General features: G+C 41.2%; 1 protein-coding gene across 24 annotated transcripts in view; it reads left to right on the top strand.

Moving 5' to 3' along the window:
* Positions 1-12,589, top strand: part of ROBO2 (roundabout guidance receptor 2) — a 625,770-nt gene that overhangs the window by 492,565 nt on the left and 120,616 nt on the right. For all 24 annotated transcript variants that reach the window (XM_014580520.3, XM_014580517.3, XM_075909832.1 and 21 more), the window contains one exon: positions 4,039-4,163. In XM_014580520.3, coding sequence (XP_014436006.2) covers positions 4,039-4,163 — 125 coding nt within the window. The remainder of the gene's footprint in view (positions 1-4,038; positions 4,164-12,589) is intronic.

Below are 12,589 nucleotides of genomic sequence, written 5' to 3'. Positions count from 1 at the left end.
GTTAATTAAACAGAAATTAAAAGGTACAGTGACAAAAGTGAAATCCCTGCAAGCTGTATGCAAAGTTTTCAAAGACAGCATAATATAGGCTCAACTTCAATGCATACCCTAAATTAAAAAACACAGCAAGAGAACCAAAAAAGTGCCGAGTAAAAGAACCAGTGAAAGATAAAAAGGCATTGTTTAAAAAATGGAAGTTAAATCCTAGTGAGGAAAATAGAAAAGAACATAAACTCTGTCAAATTAAATGTAAAAATATCATAAGAAAAAACCCCAAAGGTATAAGAACAGCTAGCCAAAAACTCAAAAAGTAATAGTAAAATGTTTTTTAACTACATCAGAAGCAGAAAGCCTGCTAAACAACCAGTGGGGCCCCTGAATGATCGAGATGCCAAAGAAGCACTCAAAGACAATAAGGTCATTGTGGAGAAACTAAATGAATTCTTTGCTAAGGTCTTCATGGCTGAGGATGTTAGGAAGATTCCTAAACCAGAGCCATTATTTTTAGGTGACAAATCTGAGCAATTGTCCCAGACTGAGGTATCATTAGAGGAGATTTTGGAACAGATTGATAAACTTAACAGTAACAAGTCACCGGGACCAGATGGCATTCACTCAAGAGTTCTGAAAAAACCCAAATGTGAAGTTGCGGAACTATTAACTGTGGTTTGTAATCTATCCTTTAAATCAGCTTCTGTACCTAATGACCGGAAGATAGCTAATGTGATGCCAATATTTAAAAAGGGCTTTAGAGGTGATCCTGGCAATTACAGACCGGCAAGTCTAACATAAGTACCTAGCAAATTAGTTGAAACTATAGTAAAGAATAAAATTGAACATAATTTGTTGGGGAAAAGTAAACATGGTTTCTGTAAAGGGAAATCATGACTACTAGAATTCTTTGAGGGGGTTAACAAACGTGGATAAGAGGGATCCAGTAGATATACCATACATAGATTTCCAGAAAACTTTTGACAAGGTTCCTCATCAAAGACTCTTAAGTAAAATAAGTTTCATGGGATAAGAGGGAAAGTCCTTTCATGGACTGATAACTGGCTAAGGGCACGTCTAGACTACATTTTTCTTTCAAAAGAAGATATGCATATTCGGTGCGAATTTGCATATCTTCTTCTGATCGCTTTTTCAAAAGAGGTTTTTTTCTAAAAAGCAAGCAGTCTAGACGTGGCTCTTTCAAAAAAACCCAAATCCTTTTTTGAAAGAACCCTTCTTCCTCAAAAAAATGAGATTTATAGCATTCTTTCAAAAAAGGGTGTTTTTTTTAAAAAAGAACCACATCTAGACTACTTGCTTTTTTGACAAAACCTCTTTCGAAAAAGCGATTGGAAGAAGATATGCAAATTCACCCCAAATTTGCATATCTTATTTTGAAAGAAAAACGTAGTCTAGACATGCCCTAAAAGACAGGAAACAAAGGGTAGGAATAAATGATAAGTTTTCAGAATGGAGAGAGGTAACTAGTGATGTCCCCTAAGGTCTGTACTGGGACCAATCCTACTCAACCTATTTGATCTAGAGAAAGGGGTAAATAGTGAGGTGGCAAAATTTGCAGATAATACTAAACTGCTCAAGATAGTTAAGAGCAAAGCAGATTGTGAAGAGCTTCCAAAAGATCTCACCAAACTAAGTGAGATGAAATGGCAAATGAAATTTAATGTTGATAAATGTAAAGTAATACCCATTGGAAAAATAATCTGAACTGTACATACAATATGATGGGGACTAATTTAGCTATAACTACTCAAGAGGGAGATCTTGGAGTCATTATGGATCGTTCCCTGAAAACATACACTAAATGTGCAGCGGACATCCAAAAAGCAAACAGAATATTAGGAATCATTTAAAGAGGGATAGAGAATATCTTATGCCTCTATATAAAATCCTGGTACGCCCACATCTTGAATACTGCATACAGATATGGTCACCTCATCTCAAAAAAGATATATTGATATTGGAAAAGGTTCAGAAAAGGACAACAAAATGATTAAGGGTTTGGAATGAGTCCCATATGTAGAGAAATTAAAAAGAGGGGAACTTTTCAGCTTAGAAAAGAGGAAACTAAGGGTACGTCTACACTGCACAGCTATTTCTGGATACCTCCAGTATCCCAAAAGAGCTATCCCACATCTACACAAGCTGCCCATTATTTCAAAATATTTTTCAAAATAATGGGTGCTCTATTTCTCCATCCTGGTATACCTTGTTGTACGACGGATAAGGGATGGCTCGAAATAGCACGTTATTTCAAAATTTGGCTCTGTGAAGATGCGCCAAATTTCAAAATAAGCTATTTCAAAATACATTCAAGATGAGATACACAATTTGCATGGCACAAATTGCATCTCTTATTTCAAGTTTAGGGTGCTGTGCAGAAGCACCCTAAAGGGGGATATGGTAGAGATCTATAAAATCATAACTGGGGTGGAAAAAGTGAATAAGGAAAATATATTTACTTGTTCCCATAACATAAGAACTAGGGGTCACCAAATGAAATTAATAAGTATCAGGTTTAAAACAAACAAAAGAAAGTTTATCTTTAAGTCAGCCTGTGAAACTTCTTGCTCCATTACTTTATAAGGAGGTTGTAAAGACCTGGACTTTTACAGGGTTCAAGAAAAACGAGATAAATTCATGGAGGTTAGGTCCATCAATAGCTATTAGCCAGGATAGGTAGGAATGGTGTCCCTAGCCTCTGTCAGAGGCTGGGAATGGGTGATAGGGGAGGGATTACTTGATGATTCCCTGTTCTGTTCACTCCCTCTGTGGCATTTGGTCTGACCCAGCATGACCGTTCTTATGTTCTTATGGAAGAGATCTTTTGGAAATGTAAAATACTGTGAGCACGATCATAAAACTCCTAAAGAACACCAGGAAAGATTATTATCTAAGGGGGGAGAATTTGCACATCATGCATTTTAATTGTGTCTCTTCATTTACTGCCCCAAATTTATCCTAAATTCAGCTACCTTGGTTCCATCCTCCTCCATTCTGACTTCATGACTTCACATCTCCCTTTCACTTGTTTCCCCACTGTTTCTCTCAGAAGTCCTTTCTCCTCTTCTTATGCTCCCCTTTCCCCATGTCAATTCATAGTCCATTCTGTTTTCTTTAACTACTTACTTCTGGCAACTTTTTTCCTGGTCTTGGTCTTGCACGTTTCTCCTTCCTCATGAACTGCTGCATTCCTTCCACCTTCCTCCTACTCTCATGTCTCTTTGACATCCCAAATGTCCCCTTGTCAGGCTTGTCCCTTCCTTCTGTCCCCATTTTCTCTCCTCTCTCCTCTACCTGTTCTATATAGGATGCCTGCTACTTCTCAATATAGATCACTGACATCCATAAATGTTTAGCTCCTGCTGCCTTCACCTCCTTGCACTCATTGAAACCTGGACAATATCTCATACTACACCCCTTCCCACACATATTCTGCTTCCACTCATCCCTAAAGGACCCTAGGGGAGGCATTGGACTTTTGCTCTCCTGCCTTTGTGACTTCTAGATCCCTCCCTCCCACTCCTTTCTCATACATTATTAAAAGTGTGATGAGATGGACTGAAAAGGATATTGGGGACAGGCCAGTTTCATACCCTGGGGCACACCATAGGAAAGCACAGTGGTCTCTATATGTAAGGTATAACAGTGAACTCTCTAAAGTGTAGCTGTTATTGGAGTATCACTACTAGTTCAGGGGAGGCTTGAAGATAAGGTTAAAACATAATCAGCTTCTGCACCATAAAGAGCTGATTGTTGTTCCTCAGCTTTTGTTAACATCAGAGCTTAAACAAATATGTATGAAAGTAACACTTTTTTTTACAGCTGATGGAGATCTTACATGGAGATGTGTTCTTTTTTGTCTCCCCCCCCCCTTTGGTATTTCCTAATTGTGTATACATTAATTAATTAATGTCCTCTGGCATGAAAATGCATCTACATAATGCTAGATTTCCCCTTTGATATTATTCATTCCCTCATTGTGAAATCTCTCTTAATTTTACATCATGTTTTTTTCTTACACTGTAGCTCCCCCACAGTTTGTGATAAGACCACGAGACCAAATTGTAGCTCAGGGTCGAACAGTGACCTTTCCCTGTGAAACTAAAGGAAATCCCCAGCCTGCTGTTTTTTGGCAAAAGGAAGGCAGCCAGGTGAGTCAAACCTTTCATCTGAATGCTTGCATCTTTTTTTGAAATTAGGTGTTACTCAATGGTTTTAAGGCACCTCATTAATTTACTGCCTTTCACGTGTTCTGTACCCCTTATAAAGAGATATTTTCTGCTTCGTTATATTCCATAAATGTCCTTTAATAATGTTATTGAATATGATGCAGGTTATACTGTACTGTGAAGCATCTGGAGGGCAACCAGGTTAAGGTCCCATTGTGCCAACTGTTGTACAGACATATAGAAAATCCCAATCTGTACTCCCCAAAAAGTTTTCAGTCTGGAAAACAAGACTATAGGTGGATGGGATAAATGTGATATGGAACAAAGGATACAAAAATAAGAGATTGTACACAGTACCTAGCCAATCAGGAACAGTAATTGCAACAGGACACCTGTGTAATCATTATCAGGTAGCTATAGATCTAACTGCCTGATTTGCATTGACATGCGTGAAAATACATGCAAATGCAGGTTTTAAATGTATTGCTATTTGCCTTCATAAAGCTGGCATGCACAGTTTCTGAAGCCCATTTTGGAAAAATTTGCTCCAGAAATAGTGAATTTTGGACACCATGTTGGCTGCTCTGGGCCAATACTGATTCCCTTAGCTTTAGATTTGAATGTGATGCTCGCACAGATAAATCTTTACATGGGTTTACAATGTTGTTGTTTGGCCAAGACTAGTTATTGCAGAAGATATGCTGTCTTGTTGTCTGGATGATTTTCCTCATGTTGTGTAACATTTAGCTGACACAAACAGAGGCCCTTATTCTCTCCTGCACCTGAGTTCTACTAAGGGCGGGAGAAATTAAGGAGTGTCCTACCACTGGTGAACTTCTCTGCTGCCCATCTGTGGACAGTTGCAAAGGTCCCCAATCTAAATAGAGACAGTAGCCCCAGATATTGATGTAATTTTTTTTCCTGGAGCCAAATGAGATATATTTTCATAGGTAACCCTTCTGCCAGGTGCTTAATGAAAGTTAGTAGGGACAGATTCAATATGTTGAGAATCCCTCTTGGAGAATAAAATATTGAATTTAGCCTCTACCTAGAATTCTGGTAGAAATAAATAAATCTTCTTCCAGTTGCCCTACGCAGATAGAAATTAACTCCTCCCCTGAAGCACTCAGGTAATGTGTACAAGTATGATAGTGTGCAAAGTACCAACACTGCGCTCCCACCTAGCATGGGTATGAATAGTAATGTAGACAGCAAGACATGGCTTAGAAAAGTAAAGAAGCACCAGAACCATAGCAGGTATGTACCCTACACAATTTTCTTCACGCTCAAGCAACTCCTCCCCAATCTGCACTGTCTCCCCACCTAACCGTTGCTGGAACATTTCTCCGCAACAGAGAAGCTAGCTACACAATGTAGTGTGGATGCAGCCTGTTTTTCACTGCAGCATATAGCTACACATGTCCTACATGCTACCACCAATGTCAGAGTCTTTATGCAAAATAAGGGATCTTTTTATGGGGATGTAGACTCTTGGAAAATGTTGCAACCCAGTAATAGTCAAAAAAAGATTAAAGCAATCAGGTAATCTGCAGTAATCCATTTAAATCCCTTCCACCAGTCTTAGTGAATTCCCAGTAGCCCTAGGCAAGAGTTTTCTGATCACTAGAGCCTTGCATGGATACAAATGTCTATCTGCAGATATGGCTATCCATGGATAGGCATTGATATCCATGGATAGACATCATAGACATCATAGAATCATAGAGTTGGAAGAGACCTCAGGAGGTCATCAAATCCAGCCCCCCCAAGGCAACCCAGCCAGGGCTTTTTCAAGCTAAGACTTAAACCTCTCTAGGGATGGAGATTCCACCACCTCCCTAGGTAACCCATTCCAGTGCTTCACCACCCCTCTAGTGAAATAGTTTTTCCTAATATCCACCCTAGACCTCTCCCACTGTAAATTGAGATCATTGCTCCTTGTTCTGCAATCCATCACTACTATTAACAGCCTTTCTCCATTATCTTTGGAACCTCCCTTCAGGAAGTTGAAGGCTGCTATCAAATTCCCCCTCGCTCTTCTCTTTTGCAGATTAAACAAACCCAAATCCCTCAGTCTCTCCTCATAGGTCATGTGCTCCAGCCCCCTAAGCATTTTGGCACCCTCTGCTGGACCCTCTCCAATGTGTCCACATCCTTTCTATAGTGGGGGGCCCAGAACTGTACACAATATTCCAGATGTGGCCTCACCAGAGCCAAACAATGGGGAATAATCACTTCTCTGGATCTGCTGGCAATGATCCTCCTACTGCACCCTAATATGCCATTAGTCTTCATGGCTACAAGGGCACACTGTTGACTCATATCCAGCTTCTCATCCACTGTAATCCTCAGGTCCTTTTCTGCAGAATTGCTACTTAGCCATTCGGTCCCCAGCCTGTAACAATCTGTGGAATTCTTCTGTCCCAAGTGCAGGACTCTGCACTTGTCCTTGTTGAACCTCATCAGATTTCTTTTGGCCCGATCCCATATCTGTCCAGGTCACTCTGGACCCTATCCCTGCCCTCTAGCATATCTACCTCACCCCCTAGCTTAGTGTCATCGATATCCACAGGGCTCTACTCCCAAGAGACACTGGAGAGGAACATGCACCAGCAGCTCCTCCCAGCTGTGTGGATATACCCCCCCCTCACTCTACCCTCAGTAGGACTGTAAGACTCCATACAGGAGATGCTGCAGCAGGAGCAGGGTTAGGGGTGGTACAGCTGCATGGCTGAGAGTATTTGCCAGGAATGCTGGCTCCCAGAAATGATGGGACCATGCTTCTCTCCATTGGCCACAGCGTAAAGGGAGTAGAACCTCACAGATCAGTGGATATCAATGGTCATCCATGGGCATCTGCATCTGTGGGTACCATTTGCATCTGTCAAATGATCAGAGAGCGCTTGAGAGTGGAGCTCTGTGGATAAGTGGATACTGATATCTATACACAGATATCTGCATCCACAGGTAGACATTTGTATCTGCATGGGGCTCTACTTTTTACATCATTCCACCCACAACAAAACTCAATCTTGGTTTGGGTTAGTGAATATTAATAATCCAGTGTTCTTAGCAGCTCTGTTTCTGGGACTGTTGAAGCTGCTTGTCTAGTCCCACCCTGAGCTGCTGCCACCTGACCTTACTGAAATCACATCAGCTTAGTCACCATTCCTCAGCTCTCTGTCAAAGGAGTCTGTTCTGCACCATGTAATCATGCCTTTATAACAAGAATGTGAAATAAGAATGGAGAAAATCTGCAGAACTAGCATGGGCTATCCTTTAAAAAAGCTCATCTTCTCATATGAGAATGTGGGCTGTTATGACAGGACACAGAGGTCCAAAGACATCTTTGTTGCTGCACATATTATTTAAGGCATCAGTCATGCAGAAGATTTACGTTAGTAGAGCCTCCTACCTTTGCAAAAGTGCACCCCCAGAGCCACGAGGAAATGAATGGAGTACAGCACAGGCACAACGATCCACTTACAGGATCATGACCATCAGTATCCTGGTGCTTTGGGGTTGTACAGCTGCAAGAGTAGATTACTGTAGAATTGTTACGTTGTTTACATTGATTCTTCATCCATTTGATTTATCCTTTTATGTGACATGGAAAGTAGTTCAGGTCTAACCATCAGATATGTGGTTCTGATACTTGCAAAATGCAGTACTGCGGGTCTCACTACAGAACAAAATTATTCCAGGAGGAAAATATAATAGCATTTTGAAATTAAACCATGAAGTGCTGATGTGCTAGCAAACATTCAAAAACCCTTCCTGTAGAAGGTTTTAATAACATGGTAATGTTTATGTAAAGTGGGCTTATGGTGTCATGCTTGAATCTAATAAAGTGGACATCCATCATGTTGTAATAAAGAGAAGAGCTTCTAATTAAAGTAGGGCATCATTTGCAGGATTAAAGTCATTTAGTGTAATTGAAAAGTGTTAATACTCTATTTTATCCTCTTCCATTGGTATCACTTCAAGGGTAAAAACATTTTAAGGTGAAAATGTGTCTTCTGTCTTTAATTGAATGTTATTACCTACCGATTGTACCATGTTGAAGCTGCTTAATTACAAACCTGGAAAATTAATTATAATATTGAGAACCAGATCCCATAGGGTTCGAATGTTCTTTTTTGGCAAATAAAGGCAACATAAAAATTGATATCCTCATGTTTATAAGCAAATCTTGAAACATAGCTCAATGTGATTCATTATATCCACATGTTGTTCTTAATTGAGCAACAATGAAGAAACGTAGGTTAGCTAGGTTAATGTTACCATCCTAATACAAACGTTCCAGGCTTTGAAGTGAGACATTAATCAATTAAGGAGCAGAATCTCCACTTACTGTATTTTTAACAAGGAAATGAAAAGCATGGTAATTTGGCCATAAGGGTGGAGGGCACTTTAACACTGAGTGTTTACTCCTCATTTGGACTTTCAGTGCTTTCCTTGCTCCCTGGGGTATGTCTACACTGCAGTTAAAAACCCTGAGGCCGGCCCATGTCAGCTGAAAGGCTTCCAGGACGCAGGTTAAGGGGCCGTTTAAATGTAATGTAGTTGTTCAGATCTGGGCTGTGGCCCATGATCTGGGATTCTTGCACCTTTCAGATTCTCAGAGCCTGGACTCCAATATCTACACTCAATAAACTATCTTCCTTGCAATGCTGCCATTGGGGGTCATTATAATATTGTATAAGCTTTGTCAAGCTAACCCATTCCAGTGGTTACAGGATATTCTTCATCCTGAACCTGTTCCCCCATCCTGTTTCACTAAGCACAGCCAGCTGGAAGGGAGGGGAACAGTTCCCTCTGGAATTATCCTTGTGCCAACTTGTGCCTCAGCAGCTGTTCCCCTCTTTTGTATTCGGTAGCCTTTCCCCCAAAGCTTGACAGCAGCACTCCAATGAAATGCAGCAGCTAAAAGCGGTGAATTTACTCTTCCTAGTCTCTAACTCTTAAATAGTATGGGCAAAATTAATCCCCAGTGTCACTCCGTTAACTTCAGTGGATGTAAAGCAACTGAAGTCAGTGGAATTGCGCAAGGGATGACTGTGACCTTTTGTGGCCCAGCATATCTCCATCATGCCTGAATGAGCAAACAGTTTATTTGAATCCACTTACTTTATTTTACATTCTTTCATATTTACTCTGTGGTCCATTTATGGCCATTTATAATCCATGAGGGCTGTCTGAAAGGTGCTGAGCCTCATCAATTCCCACTGAGGTGCAGAGTTCACCAGGGCTTGATGCCTCTCAGGATCTGGTCCATGCTGAAGAAGCAAAGAAAGATGGTCACATAGTCAGAAATTAATACAGGCACATAGTCAGAAATGTAACAGTGAATGGGATTATAAACCCCAATTTGTACATAGAAGGAAGAAAGGGTCTGATCCTGGATGGGCTTTGTTCCTTGTGTTGCTATTTACAAATCCTCAAGATGATTGAGGAGAGGCTGCAAAACTGCCAAATCAAAATTCTCACTTCCCTCACTGCATTTATACCTACTCTTCATTCAGTGCTTACCTGCACTACAGAACCTTGACTAATATACAAGGAGTCCTGTAGCACCTCATAGACTAACAGATGTATAGGAGCATAAGCTCTCGTGGGCAAAGACCCACTTTGTCAGATGCATGTCTTAACATGCATCTGACGAAGTGGTTCTTTGCCCACGAAAGCTTATGCTCCTATACATCTGTTAGTCTATTAGGGAATGTCTACACTAGCCCCCTAGTTTGAACTATGGTGGCTAATGTTGGCATTTGAACTTGCAAATGAAGCCCAGGATTTAAATATCCCGGGCTTCATTTGCATGTTCCCACGCGGGCGCCATTTTTAAATCCCCTTACTTCGAACTGACTGCCCGCGGCTACACACGGCAGTCAGAAATTAATCTGAACTAAGTCCTTAGTTCAGATTAACTGTTACACCTCATTGCAGGAGGAATAACAGTTAATCCAAACTAAGGACTTAGTTCAGATTAACTTCTGACTGCCGCGTGTAGCCGCGGGCAGTCAGTTTGAAGTAAGGAGATTTAAAATGGCGCCCACCCAGGAACATGCAAATGAAGCCTGGGATATTTAAATCCCGGGCTTCATTTGCAAGTTCGAATGCCTACATTAGCCACCCTAGTTTGAACTAGGAGGCTAATGTACACATACTCTAAGCTGCTTCAGGACTCCTTGTTGCTTTTGCAGATCCAGACTAACATGGCTACCCTTCTGATACTTGACTAGTATAGCTATTCAGCAGTCCCTTTAACACATAAGGGCTGTGTCTAGACTGGCCAGTTTTTCCGCAAAATCGGCTGCTTTTCCGGAAAAACTTGCCAGCTGTCTACACTGGCCGTTTGAATTTCCTCAAGAACACTGACGATCTCATGTAAGATCATCAGTGTTCTTGCGGAAATACTGTGCTGCTCCCGTTTGGGCAAAAGCCCTCTTGCGCAAATCATTTGCGCAAAAGGTCCAGTGTAAACAGCACAGTACTGTTTTCCGCAAAAAAGCCCTGATCGCGAAAATGGAGATCGGGGCTTTTTTGTGGAAAAGCGAGTCTAGATTGGCCACGAACGCTTTTCCGCTAAACGTGGTTTTGCGGAAAAGCATCCTGCTAATCTAGACGCGATTTTCCAAAAATGCTTTTAACGGAAAACTTTTCCATTAAAAGCATTTTCGGAAAATCATGCCAGTGTAGACGTAGCCAAGGAGGAAGAAAGTTTTGCTGCCATTGTTACATCACCTTCCCAAATAGCATTAGCTAAGCCAACAGACAGGGTCATCTTTAGGGCAGGTTGATTTTTCTTTTGAGCAGGTTGAAATTTCTTATGAGCAACACCAATATTGAAGTAATGTATGGATGTGCACCATATAAACAAAATAAGATATAGATATAGATATAGATATAGATATAGATATAGATATAGATAGATATACACACACACACACAAAGTCTATAGGTGTGGAAGAAAATATATTAAAACAGGGAATAGTTAATAAGGAGCAATGCTTGTGATACTTAATATGAAATCAAATAAGAAAAGAAAATTAACACTACCCTTGGCGTACACATATCATCCTTTCTAACAACTCAAGCCAGTAAACATACCAAAAATATGTATTATCCACACATAGCTCTGCCTTAAGATGCTAAACAAATCTATGAATCAACTAGAAATAGTCGTGCTCTCCTTGTAAATACTAATATTTACTGACACTGGAAAGGAGAGTAAAAGGAATTCACTAAGGCTTATGTAGTTTCTCTGGAGAATGTTTAGGATCCATGCTATACAAGAACAAGTGAAACAGAGACTTCTAAAAACAGATAAAAGTTCTCCTGGTTTGAAACTTTCACCTTGTGTGTGTCTCCAACTCAAACAGTAGAAGGCCCAGAACAAGTTAACACATGGCTTCAAGGTTTGTAGACAGATGCATGTTTCAAAGAGCTTGCAAATAAGGTTTGATTGTACAAACTAGCATCACACCCAGTACTTGCTACTTCTAACTCATAAGAGCCAGAACTCTACCATGTAGCAAAAATCATGCCTTAATGCAATGCAATATACCACGTATTAATTAGAAACACAGGATTTTTTAAAAAATCATTAAGATAAGAGTTTTAGATATCTGCAACACTCCAAAAATTCTGTTAAAAGAATCTTTTTCTTACCTTAAGCCATTAACACCTCTGTAAACTTTGTTTGAAATGTAAGCATGCCTATGTCCTGGCATACACACACCCTGCATGATTCCCCTCTCCCTGCAACCCAGACAAACAGAGAGGACTGCAGCAAGTGTAGGGACACCTCAAGCAAACTCCCTCTTGCCTCCACCTCACCCTAATGCCAGCACCTCCTCTTTCCCCCTCTTATCCCTGTGTAATCTGCTTCCCCAAGCCCAGCTGGGGGCTGGGATAAAATCCCACTTCTCAAACTTGCAAGCACCAGCAGTCTACCTGGGAGACAGGACACAGCACAAACTCTTCTCCCCTCCCCTACCTCACTCCAGGAGAAACAGAACAAACGTACTATTCACTTCCACCTCACCCCAATGCCAGCACCCACCCACTCCCACTTTCCCCCACCTATCTCATGCAGTCAGCTTCTTCCCAACCCCCTTCCAAGCCCAGGAGGCTTGAGGAGAAGTGCTGGGTTTCTGCCTCTGCCCTTCTCTTTCTCTCTCCTTGGTCAGATGGGATTCTCCAAACGCTCATCCCCTCTGGCTCCCCTCCTAGCCAGTTACTCCGTCTGCCGCCTCCTCTCGCCAAATGCCTCTTCCCTACAACTCTCCCTCCCAGTCACTATTCCCTCCTTCCCATCACCCCTCTTTGTCTGATCTGGGAGCTCCTTTATCTGAAGCAGGCAGCTCCCTTTGAAGCTGCTGCTCAGCAAGATGTCCCCTCCT

Source organism: Pelodiscus sinensis, chromosome 1, assembly GCF_049634645.1.
Source record: "Pelodiscus sinensis isolate JC-2024 chromosome 1, ASM4963464v1, whole genome shotgun sequence".
NCBI classification, from domain to species: domain Eukaryota; kingdom Metazoa; phylum Chordata; order Testudines; family Trionychidae; genus Pelodiscus; species Pelodiscus sinensis.
This window is presented reverse-complemented; position numbering and strand designations above follow the sequence as displayed.